Source organism: Megalobrama amblycephala, linkage group LG2, assembly GCF_018812025.1.
Source record: "Megalobrama amblycephala isolate DHTTF-2021 linkage group LG2, ASM1881202v1, whole genome shotgun sequence".
NCBI lineage: Eukaryota > Metazoa > Chordata > Actinopteri > Cypriniformes > Xenocyprididae > Megalobrama > Megalobrama amblycephala.
In genome coordinates this window covers 25,612,499-25,640,265 of record NC_063045.1, presented here as the reverse complement: position 1 = coordinate 25,640,265, position 27,767 = coordinate 25,612,499, and the positions used below count along the sequence as shown (strand labels likewise).

Below are 27,767 nucleotides of genomic sequence, written 5' to 3'. Positions count from 1 at the left end.
AAGCTGAAGCAGTAACATTTAAAAACATACTAGAATTAAGTTCACGGTGTTGCTGACAGGCAAATCAGACGGGGCCCTCCTTCAAGACACAGCGGTGCGTCGGTTGCAAGCGTCGTTATTTAAAGAACAGTGATTAATGTGTGAAACGACACACGCACACACACCTGAGAGCCACTCGAGGCATGTGAGAGCACATTACACAGCGCTAGCAAGTGCTCCAACAATTTGAAGGCAAAAAAAAAAAAAAAAACACCGTCAGGACAGAGGCTGTTAATCATCCTTTCACAGTAAGGGAGGAGAAAACAAGATGAAGAGGGCATCATAGCTGTCTCTCTCTCTGTCTGTCTCTCACCTCTTTATCTTTATTTGCTCCTCAGTTGCTCCCAGACATTTCAAGTGGTCACTTTATTCTTCTATTGATACTGAAAAAAAAATATCATACGGTTAAATTAGCTTATTTTTATGCCTTATTACCTTTATAAAAAGTATTTGGGCCATTTCATAATACAGTGTCATTAATATTATGGTATTTTTTATATATATATATATTTATATTATATATATAAATAATTTTTTTGTACATAAATAACATATTTCTCTTAAATATATACATTAATTTGTGTGTATTTATATATACATATTAATTACACACATTACTCACACATATATTATACAAACTCAAACTTTTATTTTGTATGCGATTAATCGCGATTAATCGTTTGACAGCCCTATTAATTTTATTATCAGTATTTATATTTATTACTTTATTCAAAAATAAAAGGAATTGTCACAAAATATACATGTTGCTTCCATAATATCACAACAATTCCAGTACTTTCAACATTATGGACTATAATGTCCAAAAAAAAAAAAAAAACAGTAATACTTAATAAATTTTCATACAAATGAATAAATTAAGATGGATTTGTTACTGAAATTGTTACAATACATTTTGCTGCATTAGCCTCCAGTGTAATGTACTATTGTTTGGAAAATACACTGTATTTGTACACTGTATGCAAATATCGAATCAGCATTAGCTAAATGCGCTACTTGTCAAGGGAGCGCATTTATAACGACTGTCCCGTATGTCGTTGCCATCCAAGGCGTTGCTGGAATCCGCATTAATAATAAACCAAAAAGAGCAAATAAACAAAAAAGCCAAAAAAAGATGCAAAGCTCTTTCATTTTGTGTCCCTGCATGTATCTGCTTCATTTGTTCCCAGTAAATCCTTGAACATCGCCTGACGCATGAGCAATTAAATTTTTTCCCCTGAAAGAATCCGCAGAAGATCAGTGTCTCTCGGCATTACTTAAAAAAAGAAAGAAAGAAAGTGAGATGAAAAAGAGGAAACATCTCCCCTCTAATGAGTAGATCCACTGTTTGAACAATGGATACGGGCGACTCGTGGAGCACTGTGACATTTCAGTAACGAAAATGAAAAAAGTCTTGATGCTTTGCTTTCTTACTGGTATCACCAGGATATAGACAAATGTTGTAGGCTGTTTTACTATATTTATTTGCATCCGTCTTCAGGTGGCATTCGAGGAAATTTGAGATCTTAGTAGATTTATCATACACTAAACACTAGGAAAGAGATGACATGTATACAAGATGTTCATAAAACACTTTTATGTGTTATTTTCTTTTGAACAAATGTACTATGTAGAGATATTATAATGATCAGAAAGCTGTCTCAAAAAATGTCTCAGATCATTCATTAAAACTAAACTGCAAAAATTATTTACTCAAAAATGTCAATAATGCAGATATTGGCAACCAAGAAATTATAATGTCTCGGTTACAAAGGTAACCCTCGTTCCTTGAAGGAGGGAATGGAGATGTACGTCGGACAAACTGACGAATAGGAATCTCGCTAGAGAAGCCAATCTGCTTCGAGTGTAACTAAAATGAGCCAATGCACATTGGCATGCAATCATATGCAGCAGCTGCTCGCCTCGCAGCACGGGAATTTAATAAGCAGCAGGTGCATTGCATCTTCAGGTTTTCGATGAGGAGCCGAAGAGGATAGGCGGCAGCATCAGTGGGGTACAGCGACTGTGGCGACGGGACGTATGTCTCCGTTCCCTCCTTCGGGGAATGAGGGTTACCATTGTAACCGAGACGTTCCCATTCAGTCGGTCAAGTTCGACGTACGTCGGACAGACCGACGAATAGGAATCCCTACCAAAGCGCCACAGGAGCTGCCCCCTTCCAGCACTCTGTTGCAAGCCACCTGAACCCCCTTGCCTAAGGATGGTGGGACAGGGCTAACACAGAGAGTGTCGATCACTGCTGTTCCCCAAAACCCACTCAGTGAGACTATTGGATAACATTGGGAAAGCGTACCCTTTCTCTGGAAAAGAATGCTGCGGAGTCACATCCTTCCCCGAAGGAGTTATGTGGAGAAGTACATATGGACTAACCCCGTAGGGCTGTACTACATATGGAAGAACTGGGGTGACTCCAACCCGATGAGAGGTGGGTTCTCCCAGAGGAAAAGACACGGACTTTGCTTAGGAGCAACCGTGGAACTAAACATGTGGGATCCCTGTAGGGTCACATATATGGTACCCAGCCTAAATCCGGTTCTCAAAGATACAACGGATTATAGGCCTGGCTCCAGACGATCCGCCACGTCGGCTGCCAAAGGGAGATCAGAGGACCCAACAGGGTCTGCCTTGTAGGGACTCTCTGGAGTAAAAAGTGCATGTAAGCGCAGCAAGCCGACACTAAGCCGGGGTCTCTCCGTGCCTCTGACCTGAGGTGAGAACACGCGAGGAGACCGGCTCGACATGAAGGCTATAGAATCTAGCGAATGTGTTAGGTGTCACCCAGCCTGCAGCTCTACAAATGTCTGTTAGCGAGGCGCCACGAGCCAGCGCCCAGGAGGATGCAACACCTCTCGTGGAGTGAGCATGCAACCTGAGCGGGCAGTGCTATGGCGTTCACTATCCAGTGGGCCATCCTCTGCTTGGAGACAGCTTTTTCCTTTCTGCTGGCCTCCGTAACAGACAAAGAGCTAGTCTGAGGTCCTGAGGTTTTGAGTCCTTTCATTGTACAGTTGCAAAGTGCGAACTGGACAGAGCAAAGCCAGGGCTGGGTCTGCTTTCTCCGGGGGCAGCGCTTGCAGGCTCAACCGTCTCGCCCCCCTAAGGAACCTGATGACCAGATCGTGCTTACCAACAGACTTGCCATCGATGTGGTCGTGGTATGCTGAAATTGCGGCAGCATGAACTTTGAGGGTGGAGGGAGACAGCCTACACTCCAACCCTTGCTGCAAGAACGAAAGCACGACTCTGATCGAACATCTTTGGGGTTCTGCTTGTCAAGAAGAGCACCATTCGATGAACAGGTTCCACTTCAATTCTCGTAGACTGTGCACGTGCCGAAGTGATGGTTTTAAGTACCTCGGGGGTAAGTCACCTAGAACCTCCGCGTCCTGTCCAGGGACCAGACATGGAGTTTCCAGAGGTCTGGATGCGGGTGCCAAAGAGTGCCCCGTCTCTGAGAAAGAAGGTCCTTCCTCAGAGGAACGTGCCAGGGAGGGGCTGTCGCGAGGAGCGAGAGTTCTGGGTACCAGGTCTGGTTGGGCCAATAGGGCAACTGCTCCTCATCCTCCCTGACTTTGCACAAGGTCTGTGCAAGTAGGCTCACTGGGGGAAACGCATATTTGCGGGGCCAGCTGTGTGCCAGTGCATCTGTACCGAGTGTTCCCTCGGACAGGGAGTAAAACAACGGGCAGCGAGAGGTTTCTGGTAAGGCAAACAGGTCTACCTGAGCCTCTCCGAACTCCCTCCAAATCAGCTGGACCACCTGGCGGTGGAGTCACCGCTCTCCCGGCAGCGCAGCTCGTGAGAGCTTGCCGGCCACACCAGGAACACGAAGCGACCTCCAATGCTTCTGACTCCAAAGGAGGAGATGGTGGACGAGTTGCGACATGTGACGGGAGCGTAGACCACCTTGACGGCTGATGTACGCAACAGTCGCAGTGTTGTCCGTGCGGACCAGCACATGCTTGCCCTGTAACTGCCCTTTCAGGCAGCACAGGGCAAGGCGTACTGCTAGCAACTCAAGGCAGTTGATGTGCCAATGCAGTTGGGGTCCCGTCCATACCCCTGATACTGCATGCCTGTTGTACGTGGCACCCCGGCCGATGGCAGAGGCATCTGTGAACACCACAGCATGCCGGGACACCTGCTCTAGGGGCACTCCTGCCCGATGAAACAAGGGGTCCTACCACGGGCTGAAGGCTTGGCGACACTCCAGAGTGATTGCCACTCAGAGCGTGCCGTGTTGCCACGCCCATCTCGGGACTGGGCCGTGAAGCCAGTGCTGGAGCGGTCTCATATGAAGCAAACCGAGCGGGTTTACTGTCACTGCGGCTGCCATATGCCCCAGGAGCCTCTGAAAGAATTTCAGTGGGACCGCTGTCCTGCCTTTGAACGTATTCAAGCAGTTCAACACCGACTGAGCACATTCCTCTGTGAGGCGTGCTGTCTGTTCTGAAAAGAGATCCTCTGCACAGGGGAGAGTTTGCTCTTTTCCCAGTTGACCTGAAGGCCCAACTGGCTGAGGTGACTGAGCACCAGGTCCCTGTGTTCGCACATCTGATCCTGAGACTGAGCTAGAATAAGCCAGTCATCGAGGTAGTTGAGGATGCGAACACCCTGTTCTTTCATGGAAACAAGGGCTCCCTCCACGACTTTCGTGAAGATGCGAGGAGACATTCGCTTGTACTGAAATGCTCGACCCTCGAACGCAAAGCACAGGAATGGCCTGTGTCGAGGGAGAATCGAGACATGAAAGTACGCGTCCTTCAGGTCGATCGCTGCAAACTAGTCTTGGGGACGGATGCACTCAAATGCGCTTCTGCATGAGCATTTTGAATGGTAGCTTGTGCAGGCTCCGATTCAAAACTCGCAGATCCAAGATCGGTCATATCCCACCACTTTTCTTGGGTACAATGAAGTAGAGACTGTAGAACCCTTCGCCAGAAGGACCGCAATCTCCGCACGCAAGACATGGGCATCGACAGCTTTCACTGCAGTGACGTGGACGCCTCTGAACTTGGGGGGGGACGCCAGGCGAACTGAATCGCATAGCCAAGCCTGATGGTCCAAATGAGCCAGTGAGACGGACTGGGGAGCGCTAACCAGGCTCACAGAGACTGTACAAGCGGGATCAAAGGGACCGTAGGCATACCCGCAGTGGGGCAGCGAGGTGGAATGCAGGGACATGGGTCTGAGTGTGCTGAGGAACACTTACCTGGTTCACAGGAGAGGCTTTGGTTGCCTTCTCGAACCACGCACTGCTGCCCGCTGGCAATAGAAGAGGGGGATGAGAGTGGAGAGGTTCTTGCTCTCTCACTACTCTCCGAGCCCTCTTCGGACCCAGAGATGAAGGAAATTGCTCTTCTTTTGAAAATTTGGGTACTGCTGGCTGTTGAGCCAGCAGTGGAACAGAAACAAAATGAAACAAAGAATTTACCACCTGGCCTCGGTGACGAACAGGCTGAGGTGCTGCCGGTGGCTGACTGCCATATCTTAAAATATGTCAGTCCCATTGTTTTGTCTCAAAATGCACACATTAATGTTTTCTTTTGTTCAAAAAAGCTGCTTAAATATCCTAATTGATCTAAGGCCTAATCCTGGCTTATTCTAAACCCTGTCTGTGAAACCGAGCTATTGTGTTATATTTTAGACACTATTGTCTGTTTTTGTTCAAGTCTGTCAACGAAAATATTATTTATAAAGCCAGAACAAAACTGTTGTGCATCTCATCTCAATTTACCACCACCTACTGGCAGATATTTAGAGTACTCAAATATTTTTAAGTATAATGATGAGGAAAGATAAAGTCTACTGGTTGATTTTGAAAATGGAACTAGGCAGGTTAACCTCTTTTGTGAATTGTCCAGATGCACAGAGTTATCGGTCGATTACGAAATTCTCAAAATGGTCAAATATCTGCCAACTTGTAAAGTAAAGTACAGTAACAAAAACAGCTTGTTTAATTTGAAAAAGCCCCATTCACACTGCCAGCGACAAAGTCACTTGGTCCTATTCATTGTCAGTGGAGAGCTGGCGACACGAGCGACAATGACCATTGCCGTCAGAATGTAGGTGTGTCAAGCGACGAGAGTCACGTAACAAAAGTTCAGAAAAGTTTATGCAAATGAGCAGAAAATTTTATGAGCAACAACCAATATGAGTGAAGATTGTCAGTGGAGCTCACGTCACCGTCTTGAGTGCAGGCAAGACAGGACAGAGTTATGGAGCGATTTCACTGTTTTATATGATTTGACTGTAACCACATATGTGGATATAATAAAATGATGCATGGAAAAGAAACTGTCGGCAGTCTTACTGAGTTTGATTCATACATTGAGAGTTTGTGTTGTTAATTAGCCTATATGATGCAGTGAGTTTTAGCACTGCTGCAGTCCATATTACAGTTTCTCCTGCATTACGTTGATTGTTAGGGACAAGAAAATGTATTATTTGTCAAATTCAAGTGACGTTTTAGTAATTTTTGGCAGTACGAGTGAGTTTAATTCACTGTCACATTGTGAACGGGGCTTAAGGTTTATCGAGCAGTGTAAAATGGTCACATTCTTCACATTTTTGGTTGACAATTATTAAATTAAAATTGTAAGGCTACAAAAGTGTACAATATGGATCTTTTTAACTTCTTGTTGCGGCACTTATTGGGAATCAAGTAGCTCATATCTTCCACGACAACATGCTGAGCTCAGGATGTTGGTTAAATTTAATTTAGAGGAGCAGCTTGATTGATTCAAGGCCTATATTAGTTGTTTATTGGGGTCTTAAATAAATGGCTGTTTTAAATAAACCCCTGTATGCTGCAGTGGGGCTCCACACGGCTCTGCTTTGGGATTGAGTTTTTCTATGCCGTCTGGCTGCCAGTGCGAAATTGGTCGTTGAGTTCAGGTGTGCGGGAAATTATATTGAGCAATGTGCACTGGCTAGGAATCCCAGCTTTCACAATATTGCCTGGATCAATATGTCCCTCTCCAGACAACGGTTTAGGGAAGAAATTAAAAACGTGATACAGAAGGTAATTATTTAGAGCATGACTTGAAGATGTTCTGGTGTCTGGGTAGGTCATCGTCACTGAACTCTGAAACCGTGAGTTCGATATGCCTTATTAGATTTTATTTCTCTTTTGCAGGTGTATGATTGCAGATGAGGTAAGAGTGATTTGCTTTTCTCTACTCTGATCAAATTCGGTTTTACCAGAGACTCCTAAGACCACTAACCATTTTCGCCATCAGATGGGTTTGGGAAAGACGATCCAGGCCATTTCTGTGGCGTATATCTTCAAACAGGAATGGCCTCTGCTGATTGTGGTACCTTCATCTCTAAAATACCCTTGGATTGAAGAGCTGGAGAAGTGGATTCCAGAACTCGACCCCAGAGACATCAACTTGGTGGAAAGCAAGACCGATACAATGTACGACAACTTTAAGTTCAATAGAGTACATTACTTGGGAAGTGAAGTGACAATCACATTTATTTTCTCCATAGAGAAATTCATTCTTAGCGTTAACATCTTAAGTGATTTACATTTATACCTTTAATATATCATTTAAAAAAATTAAAATAAAATAATTAAATATTGAATATTTATTGAATATTTATTACTGAATATATATTATTATTATTATGAAAATGTATTAATTCATTTATTCAACCATTTGCTAAGTGCGCACCATCTGGAAAAAAACATTGCATGCTATTTTTAGTTTAGAGTTATATTTTTGTCCACAGATTAACATACAATCGAAATATTACATGTCACGTAGACATCTTAATGTTGTTAAAGTGAAGAAAGTTTAATGCCTTGTAAATGTTAGCTACATTTTGACAAACACCCAATGGGCATCTTGGGTAATCGATCGGTTAAGTTTGTTTTGCAGTCCCTGAAAAAAAAAAAAAAAAAGAGGACATCGGTTCGTAATTCATTGGGATCCAGTGGACCGTACTAGAAGACGTCTGCACTGGTGGCCGAGAAATTTTTTGCTCAAAATGAAAGATTGATTCTTTCAGACTGTGTGTGAGTTTAATCATAGTGGCAAAATTGATTCATGAAATTTATGACTGAGTATGACTTTGCAGAAGCCTCCGGAAAAGTTAGGAAGAAATCTCTTGATTTATTTTTTTTCCCTCTTTGTGTCACACTTTTATGAGTAGCTTTAGAAAGTTATGAAAACCATTCTTGCAGATTTTCAGCCTGTAGAAATACAAAACAGAAGTAAAATCTCCTGTTCAGTGACTACAAAATTACACCACAATACAAATTACACCCCAGACATATGAAATCAAATCACCTCCCTGGAGAGATATTAAACAAATCCTAAATTATCTCCCCTTTTATGGCTACGAATCTTCCATGACGAATACTTTAGCTCTATCTTAGGATACAGAGAGAGCTTATGAGAGCTGCCCTTCCACAGAGGATGCTGGGATTGATTGTACAGCCCATGCAGTCAGAGGGTCATGTTGTCTTTTTGCCTGTTATTGATGCTTCTAAAAAGAGGCTCACAAATTGCTCTGTTTACCCTGAGAATTCTGGCCCGGGGTTGAGACGACCTGTAAAGTCGTTACCATGGCAACATCTCCCTCCGAGCTTGATGAAGCCCTGTCAGCATGGTGAATGATATTTTAACTCTAATGGCTCATAGTGCACAAACACCATTTCCTCAGCATACGGCTGGTGTATTTACACACTCTGTAACTGAAAACAATGAGGCTAAAAATCACAAAATGCTTTTATGACCTTGTGGTTCCAATAAAAACACTAATATTATGAAGTATTATAAATATGTTTAAGTGTACACAGTTCCTGTTGTGACAGATTTGTAAGTTACGACTTACTAGTGTGTTGTGAGCAAAAATGGGTTTTGTTTTAGACAAAAAGTAATGCAAAGTTCAGCTAACCATATAATAATTTATAGTTATTTTTGACATTTGTTCGCCAAAGCTTTTACGTCCAGCTCCACAGTATTTTGATGCATTTTTACAGGTTTGTTTTTAGAAGCAAGATACATTTTTGTAAACATCAACATGGGGATGTTGCGTGAATTTTTTATTTTTTTTTGCGTTAAATTTTAGCTTAGCTTGTCTTAGTTGTATATATTATGTATAAAAGTGAATTTCACTACGGAATTTCGCAAAACGTCTAACTTGACGCATTTCCAAGTACGTTTGGTATTTTTAAAATAGTCTTAAATAAAGGAAGCTGTGAGGCTACAATGTATTGCAAATTTTCCATTAAAATTTTTCATAATCTTTTTAAGCGTACACAAATCCTACAATTTTTTTTATTCAGTAAATAGTAGATAAAATGATTAAATATTGCTAAGTAAATGACTGTTAGCTGAAAACTTTAGCTATATTTTGTGATATTGTGTATAAAAGCGAGTAGTTAAGTCTTTACAGACAACAGACAATGTACATTCACAACACAATTTTCGTAATGTGACATTTTCAAAATGGAACTGGGTGGGACTTGATCTAATCAGATTGGATTGTGAAAATTTAACCATGATGTTATTGGTTAATATTATTTTTTCCGCATCCGTCACCTTGGTTTCATCGGCAGAAATGTTTTTTTTTTTTAAGAGATGGAGAGCTGCCATTTTGTTTTTTAGCATTACATGCATTGATAACTCATACACAAGAAGACCAGGTACGTTTATTGAGAAAATAAATATAAATTTGTTGCACATTTGAATTAAGTTGTTTTATTTTTGTTTTGCAGGAGTATCAGCACTAGCAAAGTGACAATACTGGGATACGGGCTGCTCACGACAGACGCACGCCCCCTGCTGGAGGCCCTGAACAAGCAACGTTTTGGCGTCGTCCTGGTGGATGAATCCCACTACCTGAAATCTCGCAACGCAGCTCGTAGTAAAATACTAGTGCCAGTCATTCAGAACGCCAAGCGTGCCATCCTTCTAACTGGCACCCCGGCGCTGGGCAGACCAGAGGAGGTACGGTTTCCACCAAATCTGTTTGTCATTTGCTTTGATTTATTAAGCCATTTGGTAATATGCGGCATGGTTTTGTTTGAGCTAAACCAGGAGGAGATCTTGTCATTAGCTGACATATTTCCCATCCTCCAGTCATTAGTCATGTCCCCCAAAATTGCAAGTATGATAATATCATAAACTAAAAGTTTTGATAAGTTCCCCCCTGAATATTATTACTAAGTTATTAAAATCATTTATTTTACAATTGTACTACTACTCACTATAAAATGATCGGATTATTACATGAAGTTCTTGTTCTGTGCGACACATTAGTTTACATTAGGCATAAACATGTATAGTCGTTCTCATTTCTTTTGTAAAGTGACAGCTTGGAATTTGTCACGCAGTTACTATCTCACTGTTCTAATGACCCACTCGCAGTGAAATTAAATTAATCAATCAAACAAGGGATCATTTTCAACGTTTATCCTTTTATATGACACAGCCCAGTAATTTGACACCAGTGACATCCCATTTCATGTGGTTTTGTCCACCTTGTTCTGTTTGCTTCGATATTACGCTGGCGTGGGTGTTTATTTAACCCAGTGACCTCTATTGAGGGGGAATATCAATGCCAAGGGGTGATGTGAGTAAAAATGAGGGAATTTTAAGTGATTTTTAGAGCAACGGCTCTGAATGAGAAGGAAGAAAGTGAGAGAGCTCTCTTTCTGAGGTCTCAAAAGCACAACGCTCATCTCTGCTGTTATTACTCTGTCCAGAGGTGTGCCAGCAATATTTGTAGTTTGCACAAACGCCCTCATCCTTACACTGTCTCGCTCTGTTCCTGTCTCATTCTCTCGCTCCTTTTTTTTTTTCCAATCCCCTTCTCTTTTACATTGTCTGTCTCTTTGCTTTCATGTCCCAATCTTTATTCACAACAGCTTTAGAACTACAAGAATCAGGAATTCTAATAGATTTTAATCAGGGTGGACAATATATTTAAAGTGTCATGAAAAAGACTCAAAAAATTGGCCTGTAAAAATGTGGAAAAGTGGGAGTGTAGAGTGTGGGAAGAGGGGAGACAATCACCAATAAAACACAGACCTGCAACACACTCATTATTCAGATGTATAAATAATATTTTATTCGGAGAAAAAAAACAACAGAGTTGGGGGCACCTTGATGTATTTTTAAAAATATAACCCTATTGCAACAAACTCACAAAAATCTTATCATTAGAAACTACTTACAACTATCATGAACAAATCAAATACTTTTGTTTTTGAATGCAGGCCTTTATTCACATATAAACATTGATCAGCGAACATAAGCAAAAGCTCAACGAACCTGCTTGACGCGCAAGAGCAAACCTCTTGCGGAAGTTTAGACGTGTTGTGTAACACACGAGAATGAACCTCATTGGTTCTCACATGTCAAGTGAACATGCTTGAGGTTCTGTTTAACTTAACTGATGTGTGAGTTGATGAATGTTTTTATGTGAATGTAAGCCTAAATTCAAACTGTCCATCATATAAATCGATCATGTCTCTTCAGAACATTTAAAACCGCTCAATTCATATGGATTAGTTTTACGATCTCTTTATGGACTATTTGAGGCATCAAAGTGTCTGTTGCATAGCTGTCTATGGAGGGACAGAAATCCCTCAGATTTCATTAAAAATGCCTTAATTTGCATTTCGAAGATGAACAAAAGTTTTTTGGTTTGGAATGACTTGAGTGTGAGTAATTAATGACAGAATTTTCATTTTTGGGTTAACTAACCCTTTTAATAATAAACATAATGAGAGTGCGGGTTGTTTTCATTGATGTACAAACGGTACATATCTGTTAACATCTCAAAAAATGTGTTTTAGGGTTTTATGACCCTTTAAAATTGAACCAATCAAAAGTGATGGTACAATAATACGTCACATTGTTTTGAACTTGGATGCCAATCATTCATCTATTGAAAAAATATATTTTTCTATATATTTCAACAGAAAGCATGGCCAATTAATTTTCATAGACTTTGGCCAGGGTCAATGTCATATTTAATTTGAAGTATACGAAAATTATAATTTAACAGCATATCACGTTGTTGCATGCATAGGTGTTGATTGTTAATTAATTTTTTTTTTTTTAAATTTAGCAATTTGTGCAAAATGTTCTGAAGACCATTTTTACAGGCAGAATGAATTTCTTAAATCGTTCGCAAAACCATTCTTACAAGAATGAATTTGTACAAAATGTTCGCAAAACCAATTTTTACGAGTAATGTGAATTTGTGCAATATGTTAGTAATTTTATTCTTATTAGCAGAGCAAATTTATTTGCAAATTGTTCTGGAAACCATTCTGAAGAACATAACAAATCTTTGTGCCAATCATTCACAAAACCATTATGAACTACAAATTCTGTGTGTAAATCATTAAGAAGACACTGTTACAAACAATTTTTTTTGCAAATCGCTCTTAAACCATTATGTAAAATAAATAAATTGCAAATTATTGCATTTGTAAAACCTTTCTTACAAGTAGAACAAATCACTTTACGAACACATTAGAACATTACGAACAGACTGAATTTCTGTATAAATAGTTACTAAAACCATTTTTTATGAAGTGTTTCATTCAGTTGGCAAAAATGGTTTTCATTCTGCTTGTTTTATGAATGAAGCCCACTGAACAAACTGTAATTCCACTCCTAACAGCCTTGGTTTTATTCACGTTATATTACATATTGTGTTTACTCTGACTGTTTTTTTTGTTTGTTTGTTTGTTTAAAGTTGTGCTACCAGTCACTGATGGCCAGTTAATTGACCAATGCTTTATGCAGGAAATACTTAAGGCGTCATTTTGAGGGATGTTGCATTCTGTGTACTTTCCTAGTATACTGTGAGAGCTGCTATTTTTCTTCTTGAAAATGTTCACCAGACAAAAACGTAAAGACATCTCAAGATGACCCTTGTGTGTATATTACGGGAGTCTCAACCTCTATTGCTTCCCTAATTCCCCTAAAAACGTCTTGCTGGACTTCTTATGAAAGACAGTGTTTTCTTAATTCATCAAGATAATCGCTGTTTAGTTTATACTAACTGAGCATAATGTGCACTGTGAGACTTTCTCTTAGAGGAAACACATTTGCATTTTATGAACTTAATACCTGATTTAATCAGCAGAGTATTCGTTTGCACCAGCTATAAACAGAAATTTGCTGACCGATTTTCAATAAACTCATGATTGCAAAGGTCCAAGATCAGAACTATGAAAGTGTCCCTCTTTTTAATGCCATTTGTTCCCATTTGGAAGTTGCTACCGTAAAGTTAGTTTTGTATATGACATTGAGGTTGATGTATGACAATGTTTGATGTTTTGACATCCTGCCCTATCTTTCAGCTCTTCATGCAAATCGAAGCTTTGTATCCACGGAGATTTGGAACCTGGAGCGACTACGCCAAAAAATACTGCAATGCACACTACAAGTAAAAACCTTTCTTTTTTAATGTACAATATAGCATCCAAACGACAAATTAATAAAAATCATGCAGTTTAAGTACTATCCAAACACTAAAACACTAAACATTCCTACATTTATTTAAAGGGGACCTATATTGCCCCTTTCACGAGATGTAATATAAGTCTCTGGTGTCCCCAGAATGTGTCTGTGAAGTTTCAGCTCAAAATACTCCACAGATCATTTATTATAGCTTGTCAAATTTGCTCCTATTTGGGTGTGAGCAAAAACACACCGTTTTTGTTTGTACCCCCTTAACTGCAAATGAGCTGCTGCTCTCGGCCCCTTTCCAGAAGAGGGCGGAGCTTTAACAGCTCGTGCTTCGGTTGCTTACCAACAACAAAGCTGGAGAATCTCACACAGCCAAAATGACAATTGTCAGTACAACGGTGTTCAGCCTTTGTACGAAGTTACAACTTTTAGAATGCAACTGGATGTTTCTGATTGGTTAGTGGATACATTTATGTAGTTGCTGTGGAGTTGATTCAACTCATCGACTAGCATGTGCCGTAATGTTAACCTTTTGTGCAAATCCAGCATTGAATTGACCCTCTTTTGTGAAGCAGTCCAGCTTAAAATGACAGCATGGTAACAACAATCTACTACAACAACTCTTCCTCAGGCCAACCTGGCCTCGCCCCCTCGCCCCCCTCCCAGGGGCAGGGTTTGTGATGTCATCAACTTGGGAAGAAGCTTGTTGTAGTCCTTAAAAAGTGATTTCTGTAAAAGAAAATTAAGAGTTCCATTGCAAAAACTTTATACTTCTGTGTCGGACCTACACCGGAGCCTCTGCACCGTATTCTATGCGTCGGTTTTCATTTATACTTCTGTGTCTGTGTTGTCTGCTTCAACGTGCAACATGCAGACCGCTAGTAGGCAGTGTTCCCAGTCATGTTGAGTATCAAGGCAAAAGCCTAAGAAGCAGCAGCTTGTCATGTACGTTGTCAGAGAAGCTTCAAGGGTTAATTCACCCAAAAATGAAAATTATGTAATTTATTACTCACCCTCATGTCGTTCCACACCCGTAAGACCTTCACTGGTTCATGTAAAACACTGCCACAGTTTGATACACGCTCTGAACCACTGATTCGAAACAAAAGATTTGTAAAGCTTCGAAGCTTCATGAAGCAGTGTTTTGAAATCGCCCATCGCTAGATATTGTGGAATAAAGTCCCTATTTTGTTTTTTTTGGCGCACAAAAAGTATTCTCGTCGCTTTATAATATTAAAGTTGAACCACTGTAGTCACATGAACTGTTTTAAATATGTTTTTAGTAGCTTTCTGGACAATGAAAAAGGGAATGTTATCGCTGGCGATGCAGGCCTTACTGAGTAACCGGATTTTATAAAAAAATTTTTTAATTTGTGTTCCGAAGATGAACTTAAGGCAGGAACACACTAAGCTGACGGTCAGCCGTCAGGCAGTTTTTCTTCGTCGGCCGTGTGTTTTTCTTTTGTCAGTGTGTTCCGCACCGTCGGCTGAAGTTGGTCCTCGTCGGCCTTTTTTCGGCCGATTCGACATGCTAAATCGGCGTTGGAGCTTGTCGGTCCGTCGGGCCATTGGATCATTCTGATTGGCTGTTCAGCTACTGCCGCCTGCTGTTTCGGAAAGGCATTTCATCTCACGCAGGCGCAGAACTGACGTGCTGCTTGGTCATCGGCTGTTTAGCGTCGGTTTGATGTGTCAGGGCAACTTTGGACACAGATGCTGCCGACATGAGCAAACCCCGCAGTCTGCTTTCGTCGCCACTAGTTCGTCGGCGTCGGCTTGGTGTGTTCTGGCCTTTATGGGTGTGGAACGACATGAGGGTGAGTAATAAATTACTTAATTTTGATTTTTGGGTGAACTAACCCTTTCAGCAGTGATGGCGACAAATAGGCAACAACTTTTGCAGCTTGACGGCGTGTGTCCCCTGAAACAAAGCCAAGCGAGTGACCTGAGCGTTTTTTCATTCTTATGGAAGCTGTTTTTTGACATGAGGGCGGGGTTCTAGCAAACCAATCACAGCGCTTGCAGTCCGTGTAGAATTGATGCGTTGTTACATTTTTGGAGAGGTGCACGTCAGGCTACGTAGCTACGACATGTCTGACATGTTGACATGTTTTCTTTTAAATGAGCATTTTTTACCAGGCTCCTATGTTTAGGTTCAGTAATTATACTTTAATGGCAATGAAAAGATTATTAGTCAGTTATTGAAATGCCTTATTTTCATAAATGTCACTTTAGTCAATTAATTGGTATTTAACAAATTGACTGTCTTTTGCTGCAAAACAAGCTAAGTCCATGTGTGTTTTTTGCAAAAACCTCTAAGTCCACCTCTTTGGACAACAAGACATAGTAAAACGTCCGTTTTACAGCAGCAAAAGGAACACTATTGTGTGTACTTGCTACTCGCAAAATCCTGTCATTGCCACTGTAACGATGGACAAAACATGATTAAAAAACTTGGAGCTCGGCAGTTGAGAACAGCGCATACGCATACCGTTATTCATCTTGAAATCATATAATTCGATTCACGTCTTCCAGTTGGTTCTTCTGCGGATTTAGAGGCTTTTTCTGACAAAATGTGAAGTGGCGTTTAGCGGTTTCTGCAAAGAAACGGTATTTCTGAATGGGCTGACGGTAAGATTTAGCGGATTTGAAGAAATATCTCTCTTTGCATTGAACTTTGAGCGTCGTAAATTTTCAGATGTTGTTTATGCTCAAGCAGCAACATTACACACTAACTAAAGTTAAAAAGTACAATCATAATCAAGGACACCTTTAATTAGAAGACATACAAATAGTTGTTTTGCGCTTAATCTATATGCCATTTTATTATTTATTTATTTATTTATTTATTCATCAGGCAACTTTTTACTGAGAATTTAATTAAATTGTGTTTGGTTTTTTTTAAGATTTAGTTGTGGGAATTTTCTGCTGATTTAGTTCCACTCTATGATTTTTCCATGTTGAATATTCCTGATATTTTAATTAATGATATTTTTAAATGTATATTTTATTTTTTTATTATTATTAATTTTAATTATGCTTTTATTGACATTTTTCACTGGTTTTATCACAGTGCGTTCTGGGATTGTTTTCTCTAAGTATACATGCGACTAACTTAAAATTTGGTAAAGAAAATATATATACCTTTTTAAATAGATTTTGCGTTGGTAACACATCTCTATGATGCCTTGAAATGTAGACGGCTGCCTGGGTTTTGGTGCAGAGCTAATTTGTTTACGTGTGTGTGTGTAGTAGCAACATTAATGTGAAGCCAAAATATGAGTTGTGTCATGAAGATGAGTGGTGTTCAGAACATCTGAGAGGAGTTTTGTTCCTCTGTTCTTCTTATCAAATCTACAGTGGAGAAATGAAACGACAGCGATTCACACAAGGGTCTCCGAGTACAAATGAATCTACTGAGGAAAAAGCTCTGCCACTCGAAAGCGTGCGCACAAGTTCCTGTCAATCATTCGTATATGCAGCAGTAAATATAAAATATTCATAATTAAATCTCTCGCACACACGTACACACACACATATTTAGGACTGAAAGGGTCTCATTACAATGGTACTACCTGAGAATTGTGGTGAAATGAGGTGAATATACAGCAAAAGTGTGTTGTATGAATAAGTAAAATGCCTGTGTTTTCTTATGCAGGTTTTTTGGGGCCAGACGGCAGTGGGACTGTCGCGGCGCTTCTCATTTGGACGAGTTACACCAACGTCTGAGTGAGATTATGATTCGCAGACTCAAAAATCAGGTGCTGACTCAACTACCACCCAAAATACGTCAGCGAATTCCCTTCGACCTTCCCAAAGATGCTGCCAAGGTATGCAAAACAAGTTTCTCAAGTTCCCACAGCTATACACTTCAGAATATAAAAACATGTTACCATAGTCAGTACCATGCTTTTTGAATATGTACCATGCTAATACAATTTTTTTTTTTTTTTATTAATATTATTTTTATTTATTTACTTTTTTGACCAGACCAGTTTTTCATTGTAACATTACGGTAGTCTTGGAAGTCACTATCACAGTTCATGAATTTCAGTGGCATGGTATTTATCAAAGTAACCAATATTACAGTTTTTCTAGTGTTAATTATACTAAATTAACACATTCAGTTGATAGCCCCAAAAATAATTATTATTTTATTTTTATTTATTAATTTATTCATTGACTTTTATACATACTATTTTTTAGATTTTAGATATTTTTACTTTAATTACTGCTAAAATGTTTGAAGGAAAACTTGCATAAAACAAAATAAAAAAGAAAAACATTAAGGATTATTTTTATGTAGTTTCTGTATAGTTTTATGTATGCATTAATTTTTCTAGCAGTTCAATTAATAATACCTTAAATAATAATAATTAAAAAAATATTTTAATGGAAAAACTTGCATAAAACAAACAAACAAAAAACATTGATTACAAAAACATTTTTAAATAATTTATTAATTGATTTTTTAATAAAATAATTTAACTTGCATAAAACAAAATAAAAATAAACAATAATATCTGCATAGTATGCATTAATTTTTTCTAGTAATTTTTTTATTTTTTTATTTTCTAGTAATTCAAATAATACATTAAATCTAAAAATAGTTTGAAGAAAAAACTTTTAATTTATTAATCGATTTTTTTATTTATATACATTAATTTTATTACTAATTAAATTAATAATTCCTTAAAAAATAGTTAGAAGGAAACATTAGAATAAAATGAAATAAAAAGAAAAACAATAATAATTACATTAAAAAAATTATCATCTCTGAATCGTTTTTATGTAAACATTAATTTTGCTAGTAATAAATGAATACCTTAAAGGTGCAATATGTAAAATATCCAAAAACCACTAGGCCAGTGTTGTATATTTTGTTCACTTGAGTACTTACAATATCCCAAATGTTTCCAACTATTTGTAAATCATGAGAAAATTGCAATTTTAACCAAGGCTCCGGGACTATGGAAGCACATGTGTAGCAATAATATTCAATTTAAAATATAATATGTAAAATGGCAATGAATTTCTTTATTTAAATTTACATTTTCCATATTATATGTGCAGTGTTTGGAGCAAAATGATCATTCAAATTCAATAATATAATTTACATTTGCTGTTTCCTGCACTAGTTTTAAAATATAATTTAAACATATATTTTAAAGCTTTATAAGTTGCAAAATTAAAATTAAAATGAATTACAGAAATGATTATATATGTTTAAAATGTTCAAGCAAAAATTGTAGCAAAATGACCATTTTATAAACAATAATCAGAACAATAATCAGAATAAACATGAATAAACAATAATCAGAACGATAAAAAGAAAAAAACATACAACCATACTGATACTTCATCTGCCAGTTTATGCCTCGCTCTTCTTAGCTCTGCTGCTGCCATGTTTTCAACACCTGGCCCCGCCTTGACACAGTGATTGGCAGGGCGGAAACGTGATCGGCTCAGAATGCATTTTCAAATCCACATTGAATTTTGCTACATTCATTGAAGGGACATTTAATGAAAATGCAATCGCAAGTGTCTTAACTGTAAGTGCAAATTGCAATTAAAAAAATAACATTTAACTGGTAATTTTGCTATAATTTTTGCTTGAACATTTTAAACATATATAATCATTTCTGTAATACACTTTAATTTTAATTTTGCAAATTATAAATCATTAAAATGTTTAAATTATATTTTTAAAACTAGTGTAGGAAACAGCAAATGTAAATTATATTATTGAATTTGAATGATCATTTTGCTCCAAACATTGCACATATAATATGGAAAATGTAAATTTAAATACATAAATGCATTGCCATTTTACATATTGCATTGCCATTTCGAATATTACATTTTAAATTGATTATTACACATGTTATTATTATTATCATGTTATGATTATTATCTCATGTCCATACGGGACGTGTGAAGAGTCTCCTGTCAATTGCGTCATACCTGCGTTACCCTCGGTTTCCGGTTTTATTTTGTAGAAACCATGGAAACCCCAAAGACGCTTTAATATTTACATTTTAATAGACAAGGGAACAACTGTTTGGTTACACTTATAGACAGAAAACTAATTGTTGTTATATAGCTCAACACGTTTAGTCATGACCGGAAAAGCGGAAACGGCCACTGTGTCATAATAAAAGTCCCGCTGCTCGCGGCGTGTGTTGCGCAATCACTCCAGGGGCCTCGTTCAGCTCCCACAACACTCGGTCCTGCTCTGCTTCATACTACAGTAACGTTAATAATCGCATCCATGAACATGATTTCTTCCCGAGTCCTATCCCGATTATTTCCACCGGCTGTGAGGTGAAGACCACATGTCCCAAGATTACGTGCTCAAAGTTAGCGTCATCAAGCTACGCCTTTGTTTTGAATAGGCCTCTAACGAACAGAAAATATTACATATTGCACCTTTAAATCTAAAAATAGTTTGAAAAACACTTTAATAAAATAAAAAAGGGAAAACAACAATGGTTACATTAAAGAACAACAGGCGAAAGAACAAACAAATATAATTAGCAGTTTTTCATGTTATAAATGGCATTATCATCCTTTCCAAGTAGTTTTTTTGCTCTCTCTCTCTCTCTCCTTTACACTTTTTTTTCTATCACTTGTTCTGAACTAACAGAACAAAAGCAGTTAAATATAGTGATTTACCCCAGTATAACCGCCCCATGCCTGTTGCTAGGCAATAGTATCCGATTAACACAAATTATCATTTCATCTCACTTGTCTCTGATCACTCTCTTTTATTTCCACATCTTTTTTTTCTCCTTTGGCAGCCGAACAAGCTGCCAGCGTGTTATTCAAAGAGGAATGGACGTTAGTAATCATCACATTCTGTTCCGAGCCGTCGCGTTTAGCAAGGCTCGGCTTATAATTGCTGTGTCGTCTACAAAAAAAAAAAAAAAATTCAGAGGTGCTTGTTCCTCTGTTATTTCATTTTCATGTGAACTTTCTGTGGACCGGGCCAGCATTGTGTGAGAATCCTTCAGTCTGGCTGAAGATAAAGCCATTTTTTCCCTCTATGTATCTTGCTGCCTCTTTTTCCTTGTGATTATTTCGTCTGTCTGTCTCTCTCACTGTCTCTCTCTCCAAGTAATGAGTGTGTGTGGGCAGGAGTGCTTGTACAGCAAGTTTTGAGTGTGTGTGTCAGATTTCAGAAACACAAAGAGCAGCTCACCTGCTGTAGGACCTCATAAATCATCTGCTGTCAGCACACTCTCTCTCACACACACACACACACACACACACTCACACAATCTAACTAGTTTACACACACAGATCCAGGGGACAGATGTTCAACTTCAGCTACCACCATAACCCAGATCTCACCCAGATCACTTTTAAAATTAACGACCTGTGTTTTAACGAACAGTTGGGCCGAGCAAACACACACCATGTGACTTGTTTGCTAGCTGACCTCACAGCTGAATTTACACATTTATATTTATAAACACGCTAGCTGTTCATCCATCTATCTATCTATCTAACTGTCTATCTATCCTTCTGTCTATGCTTCTGTCTCTATAACTGTCTATCCTTCTGTCGGTCTATCTATCTATCTATCTATCTATCTATCTATCTATCTATCTATCTATCTATCTATCTATCTATCCTTCTGTCTCTATATCTATCTATCTATCTATCTATCTATCTATCTATCTATCTATCCTTCTGTCTGTCTATCTATCTATCTCTCTATCATTCTGTCTGTCTATCTGTCTATCCTTCTGTCTATCCTTCTGTCTGTCTGTCTGTCTGTCTATCCTTCTGTCTCTATATCTATCTATCTATCTATCTATCTATCTATCTATCTATCTATCCTTCTGTCTGTATGTCTGTCTATCCTTCTGTCTATCTATCCTTCTGCCTGTATATTTGTCTATCCTTCTGTCTGTCTATCCTTGTCTCTGTATCTGTCTATCCTTCTGTCTGTGCTTCTGTCTCTATAACTGTCTATCCTTCTGTCTGTCTATCCTTCTGTCTCTATAACTGTCTATCCTTCTGTCTGTCTATCCTTCTGTCTCTATCTATCTATCTATCCTTCTGTCTGTCTGTCTATCTATCTATCTATCTATCTATCCTTCTGTCTGTCTATCTGTCTGTCTGTCCTTCTGTCTGTCTGTCTATCCTTCTGTCTATCTATCTATCTATCTATCTATCTATCTATCTATCTATCTATCCTTCTGTCTGTATGTCTGTCTATCCTTCTGTCTGTATATCTGTCTATCCTTCTGTCTATCTATCCTTCTGCCTGTATATTTGTCTATCCTTCTGTCTGTCTATCCTTCTGTCTCTATATCTGTCTATCCTTCTGTCTCTATATCTGTCTATCTATCTATCTATCTATCTATCTATCTATCTATCTATCTATCTATCTATCTATCTATCCTTCTGTCTGTCTGTCCTTCTATCTATCTATCTATCTATCTATCTATCTATCTATCTATCTATCTATCTATCTATCTATCTATCTATCCATCCTTCTGTCTGTCTATCCTTCTGTCTGCCTGTCTGTCCTTCTGTCTGCCTGTCTATCCTTCTGTCTGTCTATCTATCTATCTATCTATCTATCTATCTATCTATCTATCTATCTATCTATCTATCTATCTATCTATCCTTCTGTCTGTCTATCCTTCTGTCTGTCTGTCTGTCCTTCTGTCTGACTATCTATCTATCTATCTATCTATCTATCTATCTATCTATCTTCTGTCTGTCTATCCTTCTGTCTGTCTGTCTGTCCTTCTGTCTGACTATCTATCTATCTATCTATCTATCTATCTATCTATCTATCTATCTATCTATCTATCTATCTATCTATCTATCTATCTATCTGTCTGTCTGTCTGTCTGTCTGTCTGTCTATCTATCCTTCTGTCTATCTACAGTGCTCAGCGTAAATGAGTACACCCCCTTTGAAAAGTAACATTTTAAACAATATCTCAATGAACACAAAAACAATTTCCAAATGTTGACAAGACTAAGTTTAATATAACATCTGTTTAACTTATAACATGAAAATAAGGTTAATTATATAACTTAGATTACACATTTTTCAGTTTTACTCAAATTAGGGTGATGCAAAAATGAGTACACCCCACAACAAAAACTACTACATCTAGTACTTTGTATGGCCTCCATGATTTTTAATGACAGCACCAATTCTTCTAGGCATGGAATGAGCAAGTTGGTGACATTTTGCAACATCTATCTTTTTCCATTCATCAAGAATGACCTCTTTTAGAGACTGGATGCTGGATGGAGAGTGATGCTCAACTTGTCTCTTCAGAATTCCCCATAGGTGTTCGATTGGGTTCAGATCAGGAGCCACTGAATCACTTTCACCCTGTTCTTCTTCAGAAATCCAACAGTGGCTGAGATGTGTGTTTATGAAATGCAGCTCCCCGACACCAGCAGCACTCATGCAGCCCCACATAAGGACACGGGCCACCATGTTTCACTGTAGGCACCATGCATTTTTCTTTGTATTCCTCACCTTCGCGACACCATACAGTTTTGAAGCCATCAGTTCCAAAAATATTTATCTTGGTCTCATCACTCCAGAGTATAGAGTCGCAGTGGTTTTCATCTATCTATCTATCTATCTATCTATCTATCTATCTATCTATCTATCTATCTATCTATCTATCTATCTATCTATCTATCTATCTATCTATCTATCTATCTATCTATCTATCTATCTATCTATCTATCTATCCTTTTGTCTGACTATATATCCATCTATCTATCTATCTATCTATCTATCTATCTATCTATCTATCTATCTATCTATCTATCTATCTATCTATCTATCTATCTATCTATCTATCTATCTATCTATCTATCTATCCTTCTGTGTGACTATCTATCTATTTACATTTCTCACCTCAATATTACTGCCATGCTATACAATGTGAAGCTTATAAAAGAGCTCTGGGGTGAATAATGGTTGTGTGTCTTTTACATGCTCTGTTTGCTTCATTCACTGCTTGACTTCCTGTCAGTCTGATGTCCAAACCATGGCAGCACCTCTCGGGTACTGCAGGAGTGTTTGTGGGAAGGGAGACGGTGAGGATCTGCATTTGTTTTAGGGGCAGAGCAGGACTCAGTGTGTGTGCGCGCACAGGAGATTTATAGCGCCGGTACGGTGTGTTTCCATCTTCCACTGCTGCTGTCACTGTAGCGCTATAATTGGGCAGGTCACATGACCCAAGAAGTCGTTCTGCAACTTCAGGGAATTGTGTCTCCTTCCTCTCGCTCCCTCTACCCCTCACTTTCTCTAGTTCACACTTCATCTTTCTATATTTTCTGTTTTTCTTGCTGCTTTTTGCCAAACACAGGGAAAGTAGGACAGTTTACGATATCATTAATTGTGCTGCCCTTTATGGATTCACTCTCTTTCTCTCTCTCTCTTTCTCACAGGAAGCAAGTGCTAGTTTTGAGCAGTGGGAGAAACTGATGAGCTCTGAGAGTGAGAATCAGTTTGTGGAGGTGATGAGTCTCATCACACACATGTATAAGCAGACTGCCGTTGCCAAGGTAAAGCATGTGTGTAAAATCCTCAAGATGTTTATTTCTCGTTTCACGTCGCCCTAAATGTCTAAAATGGTTGTAGATCTTGATGCTGTAGGAATGTCTGTGTATTTGTTTGTATCTTTACAGGGTTGTATAAGAGTTTTTTTGTTCCTTTGGGCTTCAAAACACTGTGTGGGATAGATTTAGAACCAGAATTTTTTTTTTTTTTACAACAATTGAGCACATTTCTCCGCAATTCTCATTACTATGGCTTGGGTCCCTCCTTCAATGTTAGATTAAGAAATGTATCATCCATCAGGCAAAAATCAGCAAAAATCTAATCACTTAAAAAGTAATATCATGCCTTTCCTCAACAAACCTTCCTTTAAAACTAAACATTAATGTATTATATCTACCTCGGATCTGTTATTTACAGTTTCTGTGTAAATGGAAAAGGACGTCAGTCCTCATTTCAGCTTCAGCTCTTTTTCTGAATGCCATCAGAATAACGGCCATCTGCAGTGAGTTTCCCTCTCTCTCGTTCCCTCTCTAACGATGAGGGACAGCGTGATATCGCCGCTAACGACCACCATGGCAACCAGCCCTTCTGTTCTCCACATCAAACACCGCGGCATTGCCATGGGAACGAGCTCCAGGGGGGCCGGTCCAGTGCTGAGCCGACCTTAATGCTGACCTTTTTGATTGCCCGACATCTTTTCCTGCAGATCTCGCTGTTTCAGAGACTTAACAAGGTGTTTTTATGAGCTCCAGACGAGACCTGCCGTAACTTTTTGTGATTTTTGCATCACTCGGGGAACTTTAACGTCACAGTTCGGACAATAAAGTGACTTCGCACAGTTTTGTCATAAAAAAAGAAGACTACCAACACGTTTGCTTTCAACCAGGAGTATTGGACGTTCTTTCTTCTCAAACTACAACCACTTTATATCATCCTCCTGAGCACAGCGTGTGTCTTGAATGAAGCTTTCCACTGTGTGTGTGCATCAAACCAGCCCATGTGTGAAAGCAGTGTGCGTCCCCGACGTGCCACCGTGAGCGTGTGTGTTTTTTTTTTTTTTTTTAATTTGTCAAACCAGTGTGTTCTGGTCCCTGCTGCTCTTGTCCTCCTCACTCTTTCATTTATTGTTTGCCGCTGAGATTATATCCTTTCGCTCTCTCAGGGCAGAAATGTGCGGTGTCAGGAATGGTGTCACTTTTTGAAATCGCTGTTTTTGCCAAGTGAAAATGAGTGAACCGGAGCCACCACACACACGTACACTTGAAGCTGTAAAAAAAAGCCTTTGCGCTCCTTCACAGACAGTTTTGGGCGCCAATTAGGCGATATTAAAAAGGCAAAACTCTTCAGTAATGAGAAACCGGAGCGCAGCTTTGAAACTCAGGAAAAGAGGACTGGCTTCCGGCAAATGACTCGATACACTGTTCGTTTAACAACTACGCTAGTCATAACGGGCATTAGCCATCGAGTTCATCTCAAAGTTAGGGATTTTGAGGGGTTTCATGTTTTTTTTTGGAGAGGGAAAAGCAGGTAAAGGAGGATAAAAGGAGATCTGTGATTAAACTGGCAAAACAGCACCCCTTTAAATGTGGTAAAATAACAGTAACACACATAGCATACTGCAGTTATGAAGTGTGGCAACTAAAATGTTTTTAAAAAAAAAACACCAGTGTCTTATAAATAATTACATTAATGACTATATTTTTACAAAAGCTCCTAGGAAGATTGCCAGGGCATTGCTATGCAGTTGCTAGGGTGTGCTGGATTTTATATACACACAATTTTATAATGTTACAAAATATTTCTATTTTAATTCTTTAACTTTCTATTTATCAAAAGATAAAATGTATCAGGGTTTTCACAAAAATATTAAACGGCATTGTTTTCAGAATTGATAATAAAAATAAATTCTTGAGCATCATATTATCATAATAGAATGATTCCTGAAGGAACAAGTGGTGCTGAAGACTGGAATAATGATGCTGAACATTCAAAGGGAAATCATAGGAATAAATTACCTTCAAAATATGTTATGATAGAAAACTGTTACATTTTGGTTTCACATTATTTTTTACTGTAGTTTTGGTCGTATAAATGCAGCTTTGTTGAGCAGGATCTTAAAAAAAATCTTACTGACCCCAAACATTTAAATGGTATTGTACATAAATTATCTATTTTATAATTAATTTTGTGTCACATTAGTTGGAATTCCTAAACGGCATTACCTGGCTGAATCACAATGTGTTTTTATATCCTTATTTTTCTCTTTCTTTCCGTCTCTCTCAGGCCGGAGCGGTGAAGGACTATATAAAGATGATGTTGGAGACCGAACAGCTGAAGTTTCTGGTCTTTGCTCATCATCTCAGCATGCTGCAGGCGTGTACCGAGGCTGTCATCGAGGCCAAGGTAGGGGTGTGTGTGTGTTTGTGTGTGTGTGTGTGTGTGTGTGAGTGTGCTGAGACTCCAGTGAAAGCAAAAGTATGTCAGCACCTCAACACTGTTCATTAAATCAGTAGCAGCAAAGCCTGTCACACTGCCTTCCCAACACACACACTGACCCATTCAGAGAGAGAAAGAGAGGTGTGTGTTTATGTGTGTGTGTGTGTGTGTGTGTGTGTGTGTGTGAGCTGAATGAGAGATAAGGCTGAAGAAAGTGTTTGTGTGAAAGAAAAAAAAACAGAATGAAAGGGCTTGACAGGACTAAAGGAGGTGAAGGAGAGTGTGTTGATTCCCTGGGTAGAGTTTATTCTTTGCTTTAACACATTCCCTCAGTAGGGCACTGGTTCATTCTTACGGGAAAAGAATGGGTCAGAGTCTTGCTGTCAATCAGTTGAGTGTGTGTATTTGAACTACTACTTTAAAGTTATATTTAAATAAAAATTCATTAGAAAACAAAAAACAAAAGTCAATTCTGTCTTTATTTACTCACCCCTGTTGTTTAAAACTAAATGACTTTCTTTATTCTGATGAACAAAATTATAGACATTTTGAATATTGTGCCATTGTAAAGATTTGGAAAAATTCATAAAAGTGTAATAAAAATCGTCCATTCGGCTCGTGCATTATATTTCCAGTCTTATGAAATCATCTTGGCTTCTTGCACTATGTCTGATTTATGAATGAAACATTCTCTTGCGTTTGATCTTTGAGTCAGTGAGTTGAATTTGAGAACCTAAGTCAGATTTTTAAATGAATCGTATTTTGTGAACTGGATCAAATGATTCAATATTTTTTCTATTGTTAAAAAGTGAGTTGAGTTCGAGAACCAGAAAAGTCTGGTTGGAAATTAATCATTCAAACTTGTTTTGTGAATTAGATCAAGTGATTCAGTAATATTTCCTTCATTAAAATTTAGTTGAGTTCAAGAACCTGATTAGTCTGATCTATAAAATTATAAATTATTTAGAGTGATTTTTTTGTTTTTGTTTTTTGCTTTTTAAACTAGATCAAATGATTCAGGATCTCTCTTTTTTATATTTTTAAGTATATAAATTTATATTTAAAAAAAAAAAAAGTACTTTCAAGGATAAAAGTGACTTCAAGGCCTGGAAAAGTCATGGAAATTTATTCAATTTATAAGATTCTGAAAACAGCATAAATATATAAACTATGGTTTATTTAAATTTTTATAGTTTTGCTCCATTTAAAAGTATTTCTTTGGCTTAGATCTTTAGATTGAATCAGTTGGTCCAGAACTGAATGGTTAATTTACAA

General features: G+C 38.4%; 1 protein-coding gene across 2 annotated transcripts in view; it reads left to right on the top strand.

Annotated features, from left to right (window-relative positions):
* zranb3 (zinc finger, RAN-binding domain containing 3) overlaps positions 1-27,767 on the top strand; it is a 77,645-nt gene that overhangs the window by 13,750 nt on the left and 36,128 nt on the right. The window contains exons 4-10 of one of the 2 annotated variants that reach the window (XM_048168173.1): positions 7,196-7,214; positions 7,299-7,477; positions 9,788-10,019; positions 13,394-13,479; positions 17,161-17,332; positions 23,945-24,061; positions 26,340-26,459. In XM_048168173.1, coding sequence (XP_048024130.1) covers positions 7,196-7,214; positions 7,299-7,477; positions 9,788-10,019; positions 13,394-13,479; positions 17,161-17,332; positions 23,945-24,061; positions 26,340-26,459 — 925 coding nt within the window. The remainder of the gene's footprint in view (positions 1-7,195; positions 7,215-7,298; positions 7,478-9,787; positions 10,020-13,393; positions 13,480-17,160; positions 17,333-23,944; positions 24,062-26,339; positions 26,460-27,767) is intronic. The other variant, XM_048168178.1, reaches the window with a different exon arrangement.